Source organism: Macaca nemestrina, chromosome 14 (genome assembly GCF_043159975.1).
Source record: "Macaca nemestrina isolate mMacNem1 chromosome 14, mMacNem.hap1, whole genome shotgun sequence".
Classification (NCBI taxonomy): Eukaryota; Metazoa; Chordata; class Mammalia; order Primates; family Cercopithecidae; genus Macaca; species Macaca nemestrina.
In genome coordinates this window covers 28,072,956-28,092,372 of record NC_092138.1, presented here as the reverse complement: position 1 = coordinate 28,092,372, position 19,417 = coordinate 28,072,956, and the positions used below count along the sequence as shown (strand labels likewise).

Below are 19,417 nucleotides of genomic sequence, written 5' to 3'. Positions count from 1 at the left end.
GGTAATAAGACATATGCACCTTCAATTTTGCAAGATATTGCCACTAGTTTTGTTTGTACATATTTATTGTTTCATATTCTCATAAATAGGGATTTTTAATTTTTATCAATCTAATAGATATTACATGGCATTTCATTGTTGTTTTACTTTGCATTTCACTAATTACTAAATTTGATTTGCAAGAGTTTTAAAGGCTGGGCACAGTGGCTTACGCCTGTAATCCCAGAACTTTGGGAGACCAAGGCAAGTGGATCTCTTGAGGCCAGGAGTTCAAGACCAGCCTGGCCAACATGACAAAACCCCATCTCTACTAAACATACAAAAATTACCCAGGCTTGGTGGTGCGTGCCTGTAGTTCCAGCTACTTGGGAGGTTAAGGCAGGAGAATTGCTTGAACCTGGGAGGAGGAGGTTGCAATGAGCCATGATTGTGCCACTGCACTCCAGTCTGGGGATGACACAGTGAGATTTTGTCTAAAAAGAAAAAAAAGGGTTTTAAAAAATTAATTGTGTTATTAATCCTCTTTTGATTAGATTTATGTTATTAATCCTCTTTTGGTTAGATTTATTTCATTTTATTTTACTGTTTTTTTGAGATGGAGTCTTGCACTGTCTCCCAGGCTGGAGTGTGATGGCACGGTCTCGGCTCACTGCAACCTCCACCTCCTGGGTTCAAGTGATTCCCCCGGCTCAGCCTCCTGAGTAGCTGAGACTACAGGCACCCGCCACCACGCCTGGCTAATTTTTGTATTTTTAGTAGAGACGGGGTTTCACCATGTTGGCCAGGCTGGTCTCAAACTCCTGACCTCAAGTGATCCACCTGCCTCGGCCTCCCAAAGTGTTGGGGTTACAGGCGTGAGCTACTGCACCCGGCCTTTTGGTTAGATTCATAATAAGTATGTTCTTCTAGTCTTTGACTTTTCTGAAAACTTTGTTTATAGTATCTTTTGATGAACAGAAGTTTTAAATTACAATTTAGTCAAGACCTATATATGAAATGTCAAACTCTAAAATTTTAGAAATTACATATATATTCACATACAGAAATGTATATGTAACATACATGTAATATAGATGCATATATGTAATATTTTTATAAGACTAAAGGTTATTATGTGACTCACTCTTTCCCTACTAATTTGTAAGGTCATTTCTGTCATACACCAAATTCCTACATTTAAGCAGATCTGCTTCCAGGCTTTCTTTACATTTTCTCAATTGGTCTATTTTTATATTGACTCTTTGGCACTTCATGGAGTCATATGACTATTAGGATTTGTTTGTCAAGTTCTACAAAACACCTTATTGGTGTTTAGATTGGAAGTGCTTTAAATTTTCTGGATGGAATAATTGCTATCATTATATCCACCATTCCACACATACATAAATTATTTTACGTTTTTCAACAACATTTTGTATTTTCCCCATAAATCATATATATCTTCTGTTATATGTATTCTTATAGGAAACTTAGATATTTTGTTGCCAAGTATAAATGGGATTTTCCTACTTTGATTATGCTTTCTAATTTCTTGTTGCAGGTATATGGCTATGCTATTTTTGTATATTGATCTTTTATCCGACAACCTTGCTGAAACTTGCCTATTGTTATAATTTGTAGATTCTCTAGCATTTTGTAAAATGTAAACAACTTTGTCATCCATGGAGGATGACGATTTTGTTTTTTTTATTCCGATTATGCTATTTGCTGATGTTGATTTTGCTGGTTTTTCTTGTTTTACTGGGTTTTCTAGGCTCTCTAGTACATTATTGAATAGAAGTGCTAATGGAGGACTTCTGTGACTAGGAATATTTCAGGGGAGAATTTTCATGAGCTTAGTTTTTATTCTTATTTTTTGTGTTCTTCTCTTAGTAATGTTGCCTTGTTCTGTTCATTTAAAGTATGATGGATTTTCCTGGACTAGCAGCAATCATAGATCATTCTATCCCAGAGGAATGAAAACTTTCGGCAGTTTGCTCAATATCTTAGTTCAAGAGTGCCCTCTTCAGTTCCAACAGTGAAGTGAGGCTTGTTTAATTAATGACACGTTTCCAGGGTGGTAAAATGTAGGAGGGAGTGATGTTTACTGATATCGTGATACTCTCTTATAGCCCTAGGATCCTTATTTTCTTGTGTTTTATTTCTTATTTTTCTTTACCTTCTAGTTGCCCCCTTCCTCTCCAGAAGCAGTGTCTTCCCAAGACTATAACTGTGGTCCTGGATACTTCCTTGAAAAGTCATGCTTCAGATCTTCTGGTCTCAGACCTGTTCTCATGATTTCCTCATCAGAAAAGGGCATTCTCTTTCTGTGGGTGCTGTCCTCTGTGTTCCACCTCTGCTAGAGACTTGCCACCTCTCCTGTCTTCCATGTAATCCCTGCCTAATTCTGTTTCAGCGTGGGCTCTGATTTGACTCTACTGATTCTGGACTGTTCTACCTACATGTAAATTGAAGTTTGTGGTATTCCCTATCCTTCACTATGCTCTACCTGTGGGCAATTGTGTAGTTTTATTTGCTTTACTGTTGACCCGTATAGTTTTGGAGGATGTATGTAGATATGTGGATTTAAGGAACCAAAGGGTTGAGAAATGTGTGTTGCAACCTTCCTGCATAACTGGATTTGCCATTTTATTTCTGTGATTCTGGTCTTTTTTTGCCTTACATATTTGTATTAGGCTGTTTTTGCATTGAAATAAAGAAATCCCTGAGACTGGGTAATTTATAAAGAAAAGAGGTTTAACTGGCTCACAGTTCTACAGGCTTTACAGGAAACATGGTGCTGGCATCTGCTTAGCTTCTAGGGAGTCCTCAGGGAGCTTTTACTCATGGCAGAAGGTGAAGGGGGAGCAGGCACGTCACATGGTGGAAGCAGGAGCAAGCAAGAGAGTTGGGGGGCAGGAGCTACACACTTTTATATGACCAGATAGTGTGAGAACTCACTCACTATTATGAAGATGGTACCAGGCCACAAAGGATCTTCCTCCATGACCCAACCACCTCCCACCAGGCCTCACCTCCAGTATTGGGAATTACAATTCAACATGAGATTTGGGCAGGGACTAATATCCAAACAGTGTCAATATTCTATATGTTGTTAGGTTTGTTGACATAAGATTGTTATATACTTTCTTGATGACTTGCTGTTTTAATCTGTAGATAATGATCTTTATAACTAGTAATTTTTGCTCAAAGTCTCTTACATAGGGTATTAATTTAAGAATTCAATTTCCTTTGGTTAATATTTGCTGTTGTTGACCAAAAGACCACCAGGATGGCTAAATAGTAGAAAGGAGAGCTTTATTGGAGATATGGAAAGAGAAAGTCTCCAGCATGGACAAGGGGAAGCACAGGTTGGGTTTTATGCCTCACAGGGCCTGAATCATGCATATTCAGGAGACGAGGGAAAAGCTATACATATTTATGAGGGAGCTGTGTGCGTATGTAATGGATAAATATGTATATGACATACATCCTATGTTCACTTTGGGACTGGGTTTTAACATTAAAATGAGGTGGAATTTGGCTCTTCCTATCAAAAGGTGAGCTTTAGGACACAAAGACAGTTTATGCACAGCCTCAATCAGTTGGCAGGAACTGGTTAAAGGTCTGCAATCACTTATCAGAGAAGAAAGTTTGTAAGGCCAGTCCTCTATCCAGTTAGAGTCACAGTGGTTTGGATTGTAAGTCAGAATTAGGACAATTGGCCTGACATCTCCTATTGTTAGGATATTTAGTGAGAATTTAGAAATTTGCAATGCCAAACTGTCCCTGAATCCCCAAACCATAGGTAACTTTTTGTTTTTTTTTAACCTTAGGTTCTGTCTTAGTTGATAAAGGGGTGTCTATTTTGGTCTCTCAGATCGCACTGTGTATACTTTTATATATTTTTGTTTTGGTTTTTTATTATTTTATGTTTAATCTTTGTGGGTACATAGTAGATGTATGTATTTATAGAATACATGAGATATTTTGGTATAGGCATGCAATGCATAATAGTCACATCGTGAAAAACTGGATATCCATCCTCTCAAGCATTTATCCTTTGTGTTACAAACAATCCAGTTATACTCTTTTAGTTATTTTAAAATGTACAATTAAATTATTATTGACTATAGTCCCCACATTGTGCTATTAAATACTAAGTCTTACTCATTCTATTATTTTTTGTACCCATTCACCATCCCCACCTCCCCAGTGTACCACCCCCTCCCTGCCCCGACTACCCTTCCCATCCTCTGGTAACCATCATTCTACTCCCTATGTCCATGAGTTCAGTTGTTTTGGTTTGTAGATCCCACAAATACGTGAGAATATGTGATATTTGTCTTTTTGTGCCTGGCTTATTTCACTTAATATAGTGATCTCCTGTTCTATCAATGTTGTTGCAAAAGACAAAATCTCATTCTTTTTAATGGCTGAATAGTACTTCATTGTCTAGAAGTACCACGTTTTCTCTATCCATTCACCTGTTGATGAATTCTTAGGTTGCTTCCAAATCTTGGTTATTGTGAACAGTGCTGCAACAAACTTGGGAGTGCAGATATTTCTTTGATACACTGATTTCCTTTCTTTTGCATATATACCCAGCAGTGGGATTGCTGAATCATATGATAGCTCAATTGTTAGCTTTTTGAGGCACCTCTAAACTGTTCTCCATAGTGGTTGTACTAATTTACATTCTTACAACAATATATAAGGATTCCCTTTTCTCCACATCCTTGCCAGCATTTGTTATTGCCTGTTTTGTGGATATAAGCCTTTTTAACTGGCATGAAATAATATCTCATTGTAGTTTTGATTTGCATTTCTCTAATGATCAATGATGTTGAGTACCTTTTCATATGCCTGTTTGCCACGTGTATGTCTTCTTTTGAGAAATGTCTATTTGAATCATTGGCCCATTTTTTGATGGGATTATTAGATTTTTTTCCTATAGAGTTGTTTGAGCTCTTTATATATTCTTGTTACTAATCCCTTGTCAGAATTTTCTCCAATTCTGTGGGTGATCCCTTCACTTTGTTGATTGTATCCTTTGCCATGTAGAAGCTTTTTAACTTGATATGATACCATTTGTCTGCTTTTGCTTTCATTACCTGTGCTTGTGGAGTATTGCTCAAGAAATCTTTGCCCAGATCAATGTCCTGGAGATCTTTCCCAATGTTTTCTTGTAGTAGTTTAATAGTTTGATGTAATCAATTTAAGTCTTTAATCCATTTTGATTTGATTTCTGTATATGATGAGAGATAGGGGTCTAGTTTCATTTTCTGCATATGGAAATCCAGTTTCCCCAGCACCATTTGTTAAAGAGACTGTCTTTTCTCCAGTGTATGTTATTGGCACCTTTCTTAAAAATGAATTCACTGTAGGTGTGTGGATTTGTTTCTGGGTTCTGTATTCTGTTCCATTGGTCTATGTGTCTGTTTTTATGCCAGTACCGTGCTGTTTTGGTTACTATAGCTCTGTAGCATAATTTGAAGTCAAATAATGTGACTCTTCCAGTTTTGTTTTTTTGGCTCAGGATAGCTTTGGCTATTCTGTGTCTTTTGTTATTCCATATAAATTTTAGAATTGTTTCTTCTATTTCTGTAAAAGATGTCATTGGTATTTTGATAGGGGTTGCATTTAATCTGTAGATTGCTCTGGGTAATATGGACATTTTAACAATATTGAGTTTTCCAAGCCATGAACATAAAATATTTTTCCATTTTGTGGTGTTCTCTTCAATTTCTCTCATCTATGTTTTATAGTTTTTGTTGTAGAGATCTTTCACTTCTTTTGTTAATTCCTAGGTATCTAATTTTATTTGTGACTATTGTAAATAGGATTAAGTTTTTTTGAAATTTTTTTTTTTAGATTGTTCACTGTTAACAAATAGAAATGTCACTGATTTTTTTTTTTTTCTTTTTTGAGACAGTCTTTCTTTGTCGCCCAGGCTGGAGTGCAACAGTGTGATCATGGCTCACTGCAACCTCTGCCTCCCAAGTTCAAGCAATTCTCCTGCCTCAACTACCTGAATAGCTGGGATTACAGGTGTGTGCCACCACACCTGGCTAATTTTTGTATTTTTGTAGAGGCTGGGTTTCACCATGTTGCCCAGGTTGGTCTTGAACTCCTGGTCTCGAGTGATCCACCCACCTGGCCTCCTAAAATGCTGGGGGTTTGAGCCACCACGCTCAATCTGCCACTGATTTTTGTATGTTAATTTTGTATCCTGCAACTTTACTGAATTTATCAGTTCTAAATTTACTGAATTTGTTTATCAGTATACTTTTTTGGTGGTCTTTAGGATTTTCTAAATATAAGATCATGTCATGTACAAACAAGGATAATTCGACTTCTCCCTTTGCAATTTGGATGCCCTTTATTTCTTTTTCTTGTCTAATTGCTCTAGCTAATATTTCCAGTACTATGTTGAATAACAGTGGTGAAAGTGGGCATCCTTGTTGTATTTCAGATTTTAGAGGAAAGGCTTTCGGTTTTTCCCCATTCAATATGACACTAGCTGTGGGTCTGTCATATATAGCTTTCATTAGTTGAAGTATATTCTTTCTTTAATCAATTTTTTGAGGATGTTTGTCATAAAGGGATGTTGAACTTTTATCAAATACTTTTTCCATATCAATTGAAATGACTGTATGATTTTTATCCTTCATTCTGTTGATATGATGTATCACACTGATAGATTTGCATATGTTGAACCATCCTTGTATCTCTGGGATAAATCCCACTTGATCATGATGAATGATTTTTTTAAACATGTTGTTGAATTTGGTTTGCTAGTATTTTATCAAGTATTTTTGCATCAATATTCATTAGAGATACTGGCCTATAGTTTTCTTTTTTTGATATGTCTTTGTCTGGTTTTGGAATCAGGGTAATACTGGCCTCTTAGAATGACTTTGGAAGTATTCCCTCTGCCTCTATTTTTCAGAATAGTTTGAGTAGGATTGGTATTAGTTCTTTAAATGTTTGGTAGAATTCAGCAGTGAAGCCCTCACGTCCTGGGCTTTTCCTTACTGGGAGAATTTTTTATCTTTGATCTCATTACTTGTTATTGGTGTAAGAGTTAAAGAGGAAAGAAACACAAAAAGTGGCTCAACAGTCAAAGACAGGTTTATTTTGGAGAATAAAGCTGAGAGGGGCTTCTGGACGATTTCAGTTAGGAGCATTCCTCTCTTACAGACTAAGAGTATTTAAAGGTTCAGAGCTAGAAAACTTATTGTAGGCTTGGAATATTTCTGTGTTGGGAAGAAGTTTATTGCAGGGTTGGAAAGTCTCTGGTCGGAGGGGAGGTTATCTTGGGGCTGACATCTCTCTAGTTGGGGAGGGGTTTATCTTAAGGTTGGAATGTTTCTGGTTGGAGATGTCATTTGTGGTTTATGATCATGCTGACCTTAGCCATTAGGCTGATGCCCTTTGGATTTAGGCAGTTTTTGATCAAAGTGAACTTTAAAACGGCGGTGTTTGTCTCAGATGGCGATGCTCTTGCTCTGTCAACTAGTCTGTTCAGGTTTTGGATTTCTTCATGGTTCAGTCTTGGTAGGTTGTGTCTAGGAATTTACCCATTTCTTCTAGGTTTTCTAATTTATTGGCATATAGTTTCCTGTAGTAGCCACTAATGATCCTTTGAATTTCTGCCCTATCAGTTGTAATGTCTCCTTTTTCATCTCTGATTTTATTTATTTGGGTCTTCTCTCTTTTTTTCTTAGTCTGGCTAAAGGTTTGTCAATTTTGTTTATCTTTTAAAAAACAATTTTAAAAAATCATTCTTATGTATTGTTTTCTTCATTTCAAATTCATTTATTTCTACTCTTATTATTTCATTTCTTCTATTAATTTTGGATTCAGTTTGCTCTTGCTTTTCTAGTTCTCTAAGATGCATCAATAGGTTATTTATTTGAGGTTTTTCTTCTTTTTTGATATAGGCACTTAGCTATAAATTTCTCTCTTAGTACTGCTTTCACTGTATCCCTTAAGTTTTGGTATGTTGTATTTTCATTGTCATTTGTTTTAAGAAATTTTTCAATTTCCTTCTTAATTTTTTCATTAAACCACTGGTCACTGAGAAGTATATTTTTTAATTTCCATGCATTGGTATATATTTTTATATACTTTTACTTTCAAGCTTCTTTGAAAGTAATTTTATTTTATGTATAAAAGCAGGTAGTTGGTAATTAAAAATTGTTTTTGTTTTAGAGACAGGGTCTCTCTCTGTCACCTGGGCTGGTACTGCTAGAGCTCACGGCAGCCTCAAACTCCTGGCCTTAAGGGATGCTCCTGCCTCAGCTTCCTGAGTAGCTGAGAGTACAGGTGCAAGCTACTAAGCCAGTCAGCATAGGAGTTTTGACCTGCTCCCTTTTTGACCTGGGCTGGTTCACCCCTCCTTAGGCAATCTGGTGGTCCTGCTCCTGGGAGGTCACCATACTGATGTTGAACTTAGTGTGGACACCCCATAGGCATACAGCACTATAGCTCAGAACCCCTGGGCTCAATTGACCCTCCTGCCTCAGCTTCCTGAGTAGCTGGGACCATAGACACATGCCACCGAACATGACAAGTAAGAGTTTTTTTTTAAAAAAAAAATACAGTTTGATGTTCAATTTAAGTCTGAGAAAATATTTTCACTGATAGGTTTAACCTCTTTATTTTTATTATAAGTGCTAAGATATTTAATTTTATTTTTATGATTTTAATTTGTTTTATGAGCAGAAATAATGTCTCCTGTTCCTTTTATTCTCCTTTCCTGACTCCTATTAGATTTGTCTTTAAAAAAAAAACCATTTGATGGTTTGAAAGTTACATTTCTAATTTGTGTTGTTTTAATTATTAGTACTCAAACTCTAGCGTACATCAGAATCACCTAAAGGGTTTGCTAAGATATGTATTGCTGGGTCCCACCCCTAGAGTTTCTAATTTAGTTGTTTTGTGGTGGGACCCAAGTATTCGCATTTCTATTCCCAGGTGCTGCTGCTACTACTCGGGAAATCACACCCTGAGAACCTGGCAAGAATTGGTGGTCACCACCCGGGTATCCAATAGCCCGTCTAAGTTGAACTTGTTATTTTGGGATTCTTGTTGGGTTCTGTGACTTTCTCACCAGCTCAGCCATGCATTAAAATGTCTTAAAATTTCCTTTTACCCTGGTTTTTCAGTATGCAATACTCAGAGGAGTTTTTTTGGCCATCCAGTCCCATAATATCGCCAGGAATGGCGGTGGGGTTTTAATTTCTCATAGGAGAATAATTTTTCTCCCACCGTGAACTCAAGCAGAGAGAAACTTTCTTGCAAGTTTCTCTGGACTGCTAGCTGAGGTTTCTCTGGTTTATTTTATATGGAGGTATAGCCTTTACAGATTCTTGGTTATCGTTGGAGTTTAGTTCTCTGCCTCCTGTGAATATAAGGCCAAGTCTCTTACTCTAGATGTGTAGTTCAAACGCCACATCAGTTTATGGTTTCCCATTGTAGTGACTATCCTCTTCAGCTCTAGCACCCTTTCCCTTTTGGGCTTGGCTATACTTGTAGACCTTGGGCAATAAGCATGGATGTATTTCATCCAGCATTTCTGTGTGTTTAATGGGGTGCAGGTTGGGGATGCTATGTAATCTCAGTCTATCTGGCTGTCCTCCATTATTCTTCAGCAGTCACCTGGCAAAGAATGTGGGTCAAAAAGCTCATAGAGGCAGGAAGTTGGTGATAAAGAGAATCCTTATAATGCAGAACTCCTGAGCTCAGGGACTTGAGCCTGGGTTGCCACAAATATCACTAGTACAGGAGAGTAGTAGGTGGTGCTAAATTGGAGGTATAGTAGTCTCCCCTTATTCATAGTTTTGTTTTCCACAGTTTCAGTTACATGAGGTCAACTGCAGTCTGAAAATATTAAACAGAAAATTTCAGAAATGAACAATTTGTAAGTTTTAAATTGCATGTGGCTCTGAGTAGTGCCACAAAATCTTGTGCCATCTGGCTTCATCCAGTTCAGGACATGAATCCTCCCTTTGTCCAGTGTCTCCACACTGTCTACTGTCCCTGGCTGTTAGTCACTTAGTAGCCTTCTTCATTATTAGATTGTCATGGTATTGCAGTGCTTGTGTTCAAGTAACCCTTATTTTACTTAATGATGGCTCTAGAGTGCAAGAGTGGTGGTGCAGGCATTCAGATATGCTAAAGAGAAGCTGTCAAGTGCTTCCTTTAAGCACTTTAGGTGCTTAAAGATGAAAGTTCTCAACTTAAGGAGAGCAAAAAAAAAATCGTATGCTGAGGTATCTAAGACCTACGGTAAGAACAAATCTTCTATCCTTGCAATTATAAAGAAGAAAAGAAAAATTCATGCTAGTTTTGCTATTGTACCTCAGACTGCAAAAGCGAAGGCCATAATGTTTGGTAAGTCCTTAGGTAAGATAAAAAAAGGCACTACATTTCTGGGTAGAAAACGTGAACGGAAATGTGTTCTAACTGACAGCAATTGGATTCAGTACTATCGGAGGCTTCAGACATGCACTTAGGGGTCTTGGAACATATTCCCTAAGAATAAGGGAGACTGCTGAAATTGAAGTTGGGGGTACCCTGCTGGTGGTGGGTAATACTATATACAGAGGCTGGGGCAGTTGAGGGATTTTAAATTTTGATTAGGGCCAATCCTTCCTGAAATGTTTTTATTTCATGTAAAGTGTATATCAATAACAATTTAAAATATTTTTCTTTTTGAAGTGATTCTTTCCTCAAACATTGACTTATCCCTCTTAGGTGTGCACTGACAACGTACTCAGAAGATTATGTTCCACCATATGATTATCAGCCACATGTGAGTACAAGAGCCATAGTCTTCTACCTATTTGTGTACTTGAAGTGATTCTTTGCACCTAGTATAGTCAAACTTGGGAAGGAAGGAGAATATTTTACATTTATTTTGAGATGTTAGCTGTTTATTGGAGTCATGAGAATGTTTTATGGTTATGATTTATTTTTGGATGTTTATAGATTTCAGGGAAAAATACTGCAGTATCTAAAATATATTAGACACTTTCTTCCTCATCTTGTTTACTTGTCCCCTCCCTGAATTCAATTTATCTGGAGTAAGAACCCACTTTCTATTCATTTGTATTGCATCAACACATAAAAGTAAGTGGCTTAATATAGCTCTGGGAAATATGTATGTTAATTTAAGAATGTCCAGTTTATAACTTGAATGTATTTGTACTTTACAAATTATGCAACAGAAACAAAACAAGGCTGCTTCCAATTAGCCTTGTTCTGGAAGTCTTAACCGGGGCAGTAGACATGAGATAGAAATAAGATATTTAACTATTGATGAAGAAGAGAAAAACATCTTATTTTCCAATAGTGTAATTATCTATTGAGGAGAATCAAGATATTAAACTGAGAAGTAATTAGAATAAATAAGACAATAGCTTTCCTTCACATCAGCACTAACCAGTTAATAAATTATAAAAGAAAAAAGCATACAAATTATTATTAGCGACACAAATTCAAAATTCTTTAATGAGGAAAGTTTCACCAAGATCAATAAAAGATAACGTGGCAGTTTATCTCCAAAGATGGCAGAGCTTCCTGTTGGCACAAGCCACTCCCCATTTAGGGTAAGGATTCCTCCATCTCGAGTTGAGGTGATCAGTAGAACATGGCAAAAGTGACTGTGCCAGTTATGAGCTTAGCTTTAAGATTGCCTCCACCTTTTAAGCCCTGAGCCACCAGAGAAGAAATCCAGGCTACTCTATTGGAGGGAGAGGCCGTGGGAGGAACACTGGCAAGCTTGACTTACGAGTGAGGAAGCCATTATGGATAATCAGTTTAGCAGAGCCTGGACTCCAGCTTTGGCTTCCATCTGACTGCAACCCATGAGGAATCACAAGAAGAAACTGAAGCCATTATCTGTTTGTTTTAAAATATGAACCAAAACATGACTGAGGCAGATATCTCAAATAAAAAGGAATAGCTACCATTTTAGGGAACTGGAAAACTAAACTAATTATAAACTAAATTTATAAGTTTAATATAATAAAATCCCAATGGATTTTGTTTTCTTTGTGAATTTTAAGATTCCAGGAATTATTTGAAAGAACAAACAGATGAGAATAATCAGAAATGTTTTGAAAAGATAGCAAAACCGATTTAGGGAAGTAAGGGATTTAGGACGCCACCTTCATTATATTGCTACATTCTGATTTTTTTTTCTTATTTAAAAAAATAATATTTAAGACATAGAAACAACAAATGTGGTAGGTTATGGTTTAATATGCTTTATATATATAACTCAAATATATTGGCAGGAGAAATGTAAATGACCCTAGAGAAATGAGCAAAGGAAATATATGGGCTGTTTACAAAGTAGGAAATATAATCAACTAACTAGTAAATATAGGGAACATGCTCCATTTACAAACAATAAACAATATGAATTAAGACAAAAAGATTTTTCTTTTTGAGAATAAAATTGGCAATATTTTTAAAACATACTGTTTGAGGCTGGGCGTGGTGGCTCAGGCCCATAATCCCAGCACTTTGGGAGGCCAAGGCAGGTGGATCGCTTGAGGTCAGGCATTTGCAACCAGCCTGGCCAATGTGATGAAACCTTGTCTCTACTAAAAAAATACAAACATTAGCCACATGTGGTGGTACGTTGTCTGTAATTCCAGCTACTTGGGAGGCTGAGGCAAGAGAATCTCTTGAACCCGGGAGGCAGAGGTTGCAGTGAGCAGAGATTGTGCCACTGCATTCCAGCCTGGGTGATGGAGTGAGACTTGGTCTCAAAAAGGAAAAAACAAACCAAAAAAACACTGTTTGACCTAATAATTCTTTTTCTAGGAAACTTCCCCAAAGAAAAGTAATTCGAACTAGCCATGAAATTCATATGCAAATATATTCATCACTGAATTATTTATGATGACAAAACTTGGAAAGTACCTAAATATTTAGTATTACTGAAACTACCTTTGCAAAAGTTACAGTAAGAAGGGAAATGTGACTTAATTGAGTCCATCTTGCTTCTACCAGGCTGAGCTGCTTTTGCTCCTTCTTATGTGGAGGCCATAATCGTTCTTTTTCTGAACTGATATCCTCGTTCGTAAATGGAAACCATATTTGTAAATACTAACAAAAGGTCACAAGGTTAGACTTACGGTGAGGGCTTGAACTTTGCTAAAGAATAGGCATGGTTAAATAATTACCTGGCATTGCTTAACTTGCTTCTTTATACATTGCTTACTGCTCCAGAGCCGTGTAACAGGGGTCACAAGATTTATAACTTCCCCAACTACTCACAGATAACTTCATTATTGTGAAACCTAAAGAACAGGTCTTTGAGATATTTTTCAGATTTAGCTTTTCAGCAGACAGAGAAATGTTGCCTGGTCCTGAGATCCTCTCCTGGTAACTGACTCAGCTATGCAAAGACAGTTTAGACACTCCTGTGATTTCATTCTCAGCCTATCTTTTCAGTTCCCCAGGTCCCAGCCCACCAAATTATTCTTAAAATATCTAGCCTCTGAATTATTGGGAAGGTAGATTTGAGAAATTTCCCCTGTCCTTCTGCTTGGCTGGTCCTTGATAATTAAACTCCTTTGCTGCAACACCTGCTGTTCTCAATGTATTGTTTTTTGAGGGCCGGCAGGCAAGAAGAATCCATTGAGCTGTAACATTAGGAGTAGTATTAATCAAGTATGTTATAAGCATATGATGAGTTATTGTGCAGCCTTTATAATCTCCATAGATAGTTCTTAGTGTCTTGATAAATCTTCACTTAAGGGTAAAAAAAATTAAGTTACAAAGTTGCATGTATATTTTATCCAAACTACATACAAATATGGAGAACATTTTAAAAACTGGGGAAACTGCCAAAATGCTAGCACAGTTGGCCAATGAATGTTGAGATTCTAGGTGACTTTCTTCATCTTTACACTTTTTAGAATTTTCCAATGTAACAAGTGTGATTGTTTATCATCAGAAAAACCACAAGGAAAGAAACATATTATTTTAAAATGCATTTCAGGTCCATTTTCTTATTTACATGGGATTTGGCTATATCTTTAAATAAAAGACATCTAATTAAAAACTCACAAATTTCAAAGGACTAAATATTATAAATATAAATAATGTGGGATGTATTCTCAGGGCACAAAAATCATTAACCATTGCATTATATATTTATGCTTTTAATTTTTTCAGCATTATTTTTAATATTTCTCATGTTATTTGTTTCCACATTAACAGCACAGCATACCATGACAGTTGTTTGCCTTTATTTGCAATTTTGTTCATTTACTTCTAATGTGTTTTCCAAAGTAATTGATTTTGAGGCATGTTTTTAGCACTGCTTCTGACACCCACATTTAATGAATGCTTGCATGACAATGTTGTTGGATACAAATAACTTTTAATTATAATAATAGTGGATGGTTAAATAACAGAGAATAGTTATTGAACTCTAACAGATGTTGTCATGCACATAAATAAGTGTATAATTCACACATACTGAAAAAGGAGGGAATATTTTCCTGCTAGAGACTTCACCATGTGGCCTTGCCATGAACACAGTCACCATTCATTCGGTCTACTACTTCCGCTTTATGAAAGTTTTGAAGAAATCTGAAAACATTTGGATTTATATTACCTCAAATGTTGTGCATAAATTGAGACTTGATTAATTTTTATATTATGGTCCCTTACATTTGCTTAATCCACATTTGTATAAAGTGGGACAGCACTATAGAAAGTTAAGGGAATGCAGGTTATCATTCCATAGCTCTAAGCATTGGTAAGGAAATACAGAGGATTAGGAAGCCATGAAGTCATTTCCAAGGAGGGAAATGGAAGAAAATTGCAAGCTGTTTCTTTTGAACTTCTCCTCTTAAACTAGATGTTTATTACAGCTCATCTCAATTTCAATTAAAGATACGTTCTCTTGAAAGCTCCTCCATCATCTCCCAAAGAACCAGAACAGAGGAAACGTTGGAAAGAAGGCACATTAGAGAACTGGTTCAAAGTTGGCTGTTAGAAACTGAGAAAGTTTTTAACAGGGAATTGTTTAACAATACGTGGACAAGGCATCCACGTATTGTTTCATGGTAAAGAAGAAACTATATCCCTTTAACAGCAGTTATTCCCCGATATGGCAGGATTGCCTGTCCTACTACTGGGACTCTACGCACTGGTATGGATGTGGCATTGCTAAAATATTGAGATTTCTGTGCTGCTTGGAAATGAACTGTGGCCTCGAGTCCCCCAGGACCCTGATGTCTTAGCCTCTGGACTTCTGGTTGCATTACGACTTTCCTGGGCCCCAAGCCCTTTTGCCTTCATGGGCTCCTTCTTCCATTAAAACAAACAAACAAACAAACAAACATAGTTTACAACTGAGTTGATATAAAGACAAAAATAATCCGAGTAAAACAATTCTCCTTTTTGGGGGGGATTTAAATCTTATTAAAGAAATATCTAAACTACCTATTGGATACTATGCTTATTACCTGGGTGACAAAATAATCTGTACACCAAACCTCCATGACATGAAATTTACCTAAATAAACAAACCTACACATATGCCTCTGAACCTAAAACAAAAGTTTTTAAAAAAGAAATATCTTTTTAGGCTATATTTCTCATTTTCATTTCATAAAAAATACCCATCTTTTCTCCCCTCTTTTACGCAGTTTGAATCCTTGCCTATTTTTGACTGTGTTACTGTATTTTATGGCCATGTGATGTGACCACGTTATTCTTAACCCTCCTGAAATTATTTCTAACATACCAATGACTATTGTTATCACACAGTGTTCTTTTTTTTCCTCCCCCACTGGGAATTACTCTTGGACTTCTATGCCCTATTTTAAGACACATTTTCTGTATAATAGCTGTCATCAGTTTCTTTGCTCTGAGGTGTTTATGGATATTATATTATCAGCATCATTTCCGGGCTTAGCTTTGAGTTTCTACAAAGTTTTTTTTTTCAAAATGGCATCTGCATTTTTTTATTGTGGTAAAATATGCACAACATAAAATATACGTGACATAAAATTTATTATTTTAATCTTTTTAGCATATAATTCAATGGCATTAAGTAATTCCTGTTGTTATATTCATTTTTAGAGATTCAGATTTTAAAATAAATTAAAATATGTTCATAGGCCCCTAAAAGCATTGTGAGCCCTAGGCACTGTGCTTTCTGCGTCTGGCGGCTAAGTTGTTTCAGCCTGGACTTCCTAGAAGCCAGATCAGTACCTGACTGACTGGGGGCCTCTAGAACTTACTCAGTTGGCTTGGCTGAGAAATACTTACCATCCCAGATAAAGATGCATCTTCACTAAAAATCAAGAGTTGGTCATGGAGGAATTACCATTAGGAGCCCTTTATTGTTTAATTAGGATTTTTTACCTCAAAGATACTCCCCAAAGAGGAATTGCCTTCAGTTTTCTATTTCCTAATGATGTGGACAGGAGGTAGGGAAATACTGGGTAGAAGAGGGAAGTCCCCAGTGAGGGTCACATCCTCAAGCCTGGACCTATGGCCCAAAGTGAGAATACGCATTTCTGTTTTCCTGCCTGATTGTTGCCTTTTCCAAAGCCACTCTGGCCTGCCCCATTCCCCATCCTGTACGTATAAAAATCCTAGGCCTCACCAGCAGAGCAGCAGAGGAGAGAAAAGAAGCAGTTGGACATTGGAGAGAAGCAGCTTGATTTCAGAGGGACAGTTTGTTGGGAGGACCTCAAAGAAGAGTTCAGCCAGGGACAGCCGAACTCTAGGGGAAGATTATCTTCCCAATCCATCCCCTTTCCAGCTCTCCATCCCACTGAGAGCCACTTCCACTGCTCAATAAAATGCTCCACATTCACCATCTTCAATTTGTTCGTGTGATCTGATTCTTCCTGGACACCATCTTCAATTTGTTTGTGTGATCTGATTCTTCCTGGACACTGAACAAGAGCTCAGGATACAGAGGGCTGTCACACAGAGCTGTTAAACACTTAGCCATCCGTGGATGGCAAAGCTAAGACAGTACACTTTAACGCACACCCTCAGGGGCACTGTGGGTCGTTGGCAACCCCTAGGTGCTTCCATGGGCTCGCACAGATTTCTGCTCCTGCTGGTTTCCCAGAAGCACTCATCCTAGCCTCTGCACTCACTTACCTGTGTGCTCCCCTACCTGCAAGGATTTGAGAGCTGTGGGCTGAGTAAGCAAGCCACCCCCTCATGAGTCCCACGAAAGGGTCAAGGGAGCTATCCCATTTTACTAGGAAGGGTTGCCCACCAGGTGCCTTATAAACAAGACAAGAGAAAGAATGGCTTGCTGAAAGACAGAAAGAGCTGGGACAGAAAGAAAATCCAGAACAGGGTGAGGATTCTATAGAAAGCCTCACTTGTCTGAATTACATTACCTTTCAAATCCCAGTTATTTTAAGGCCCTCTCTTTGTATCTTTACTTCGTTCCATGTCCCTATTGTCTTCCCCATTTTCATTTCAGCATAGACAGTCTCTTTCTTTTTCTTTCTCCTCCTCCTCTCCGTTCTCCTCTTTTTCTTCTGTTATTTTAAAAAATAGTATCATGGAAAATTGTTCAAGTTAATCTGGCTACATAGAAAAATCAAGTATAAAAGCCTTGTATTCTAAAGTGTGGTTTTTCCAAACTTGTACCTGGAAAATTAAGGCTGAAATTTAACTAAGTTCCAGGCTTAAAATATATCTTTAGTACTTTCATTTTAGTGCAATGTTATTTGTACTTCATCTGACTATATCCACGATTTAATTTTCTTTGTCTTGTTAATTTTCTGACTCAATATTGACTAACAAATGAATAATTGCCATTTGCTTATTTATCTTATCATGTACTATTGACTGAAATGAAATGAGAGTTTTAGAATCCTCCGCAAATGAGGTAGTGGTAGGGGGTAGAATTGGAGAAGAGGGAAGGGTCTTATAATCCATGCCAGAGTGTTCCATAATGCTGCTTCTAGTTAACCATGGAAACAGGCTTCTTTGACTTGGGTTCAGAAGGATATGGTTGCCTTTCTAACCTAAATATCTTGCCTGAAAGATCTCAACATATGTCATACATATGTGTGTTGACCTTATATTTATACTTGAAGGATTGGTTTTATATAGTTTTATAAACAAACAGTTCTGGTTCTGAGCCTTATGTCATTCTGCCAGGTCTAAGAACCACATTTCCTAGGCCCCAGCTTCAACCTTAGGATCTGCTGGTTGTTGCTCATATAACTCCATAGAACTTCCATAGATTCCCGAGTTGACTGGGATACAATAGAATTTGCCTTATTGAATAAAATATACAGTTGCTGGTAGATGAGTAGAAGAAAGGAAGGAATGAAGCAAGGAAGCCAGGAAACAAGGAAAGGAGGGAGGACAAAAGAAATAAAGGGAGGAAGAGAGGAATGAAGTAACACTTATTGTCTACCATGTTCCAGACACTGGCTTAGTATTAGCTAACTTACATGTATTAGCTCACTTAGTCCTCACAATTGCCCCAGAATATCAACCTATTAGAATTATATATTGAGGAATCTATGCCCCACAGAGGTTAAGTATGAGTAATAACACACCGTGTAAGTGTTCAAAGTGAACTCGGGTCTGATTCCAAGTGCCATATTTGTAGCTGCTTTGCAAAACACGACTCAAAATTTATATATGCCAACCTTTTTAGGCCTTGGTCTCCTTACTTTAAGACTAGGGTTAGATGATCAGGAATGGTGGATCACACCTGTATTCCCAGTACTTTGGGAGGCTGAGGTAGGTGGATCATTTGAGCTCAGGAGTTCCAGGCCAGCCTGGCCAATATGGTGAAACCCCATCTCTACTAAATATACAAAAGATTAGCCGGGTATGGTGGCAGTGAGCCTAGATTGCACCACTGCATTCCAACCTGGGTGACAGAGTGAAACTCTGCCTCAAAAAAAAAAAAAAAAAAAAAAGACTAGGGTTAGACAGTATGATGGTTAATTTTCTGTGTTAACTAGGTTATTTGCCCTGTTGTTTAGTCAAATACTTGTCTAGATGTTGTCCTGGAGGTCTTTTGTAAATGTGATTAACATTTACAATCAGTTAACTTTTAGTAAAGATTATTCCAAATAATGTAAGTGGGCCTCATGGAATCAGTTTATAGCCTTAAGTGCAAAACACTAAGGTTTTCTGAGAAAAAGGAATTCAGTCTCAAGATTGTAACATAGAAATCTTGCCAGAGTTACTTGCCTCCACAATCATGTGAGCCAATTCCTTAAAATCAATCTCTCTCTGTGTGTGTGTGTGTGTGTGTGTGTGTGTGTGTGTGTATTCTATTGATTCTGTTTTTCTGGAGATCCTTGACTGATACAGACACAGTGATCTTTCCAAACTCTCTGGCTCTCAAATTCTATTATTTGATTTGATTTGATTCTATCTCAATGATCTTATCCCA

General features: G+C 37.3%; 1 protein-coding gene across 7 annotated transcripts in view; it reads left to right on the top strand.

Annotated features, from left to right (window-relative positions):
* The window catches only part of CFAP95 (cilia and flagella associated protein 95), an 86,832-nt gene that overhangs the window by 57,184 nt on the left and 10,231 nt on the right, over positions 1-19,417 (top strand). For 6 of the 7 annotated variants that reach the window (XR_011612471.1, XR_003013388.2, XM_071077686.1 and 3 more), the window contains one exon: positions 10,744-10,801. The exons of the other annotated variant lie outside the window; for it this stretch is intronic. Coding sequence is in view for 4 of the 6 variants with exons in the window: in XM_071077686.1 (XP_070933787.1) it covers positions 10,744-10,801 (58 nt within the window). In the remaining 2 variants the exon portion in view is untranslated. Of the gene's footprint in view, positions 1-10,743; positions 10,802-19,417 lie in introns of those variants that run through there. 7 annotated transcript variants of the gene reach the window in all.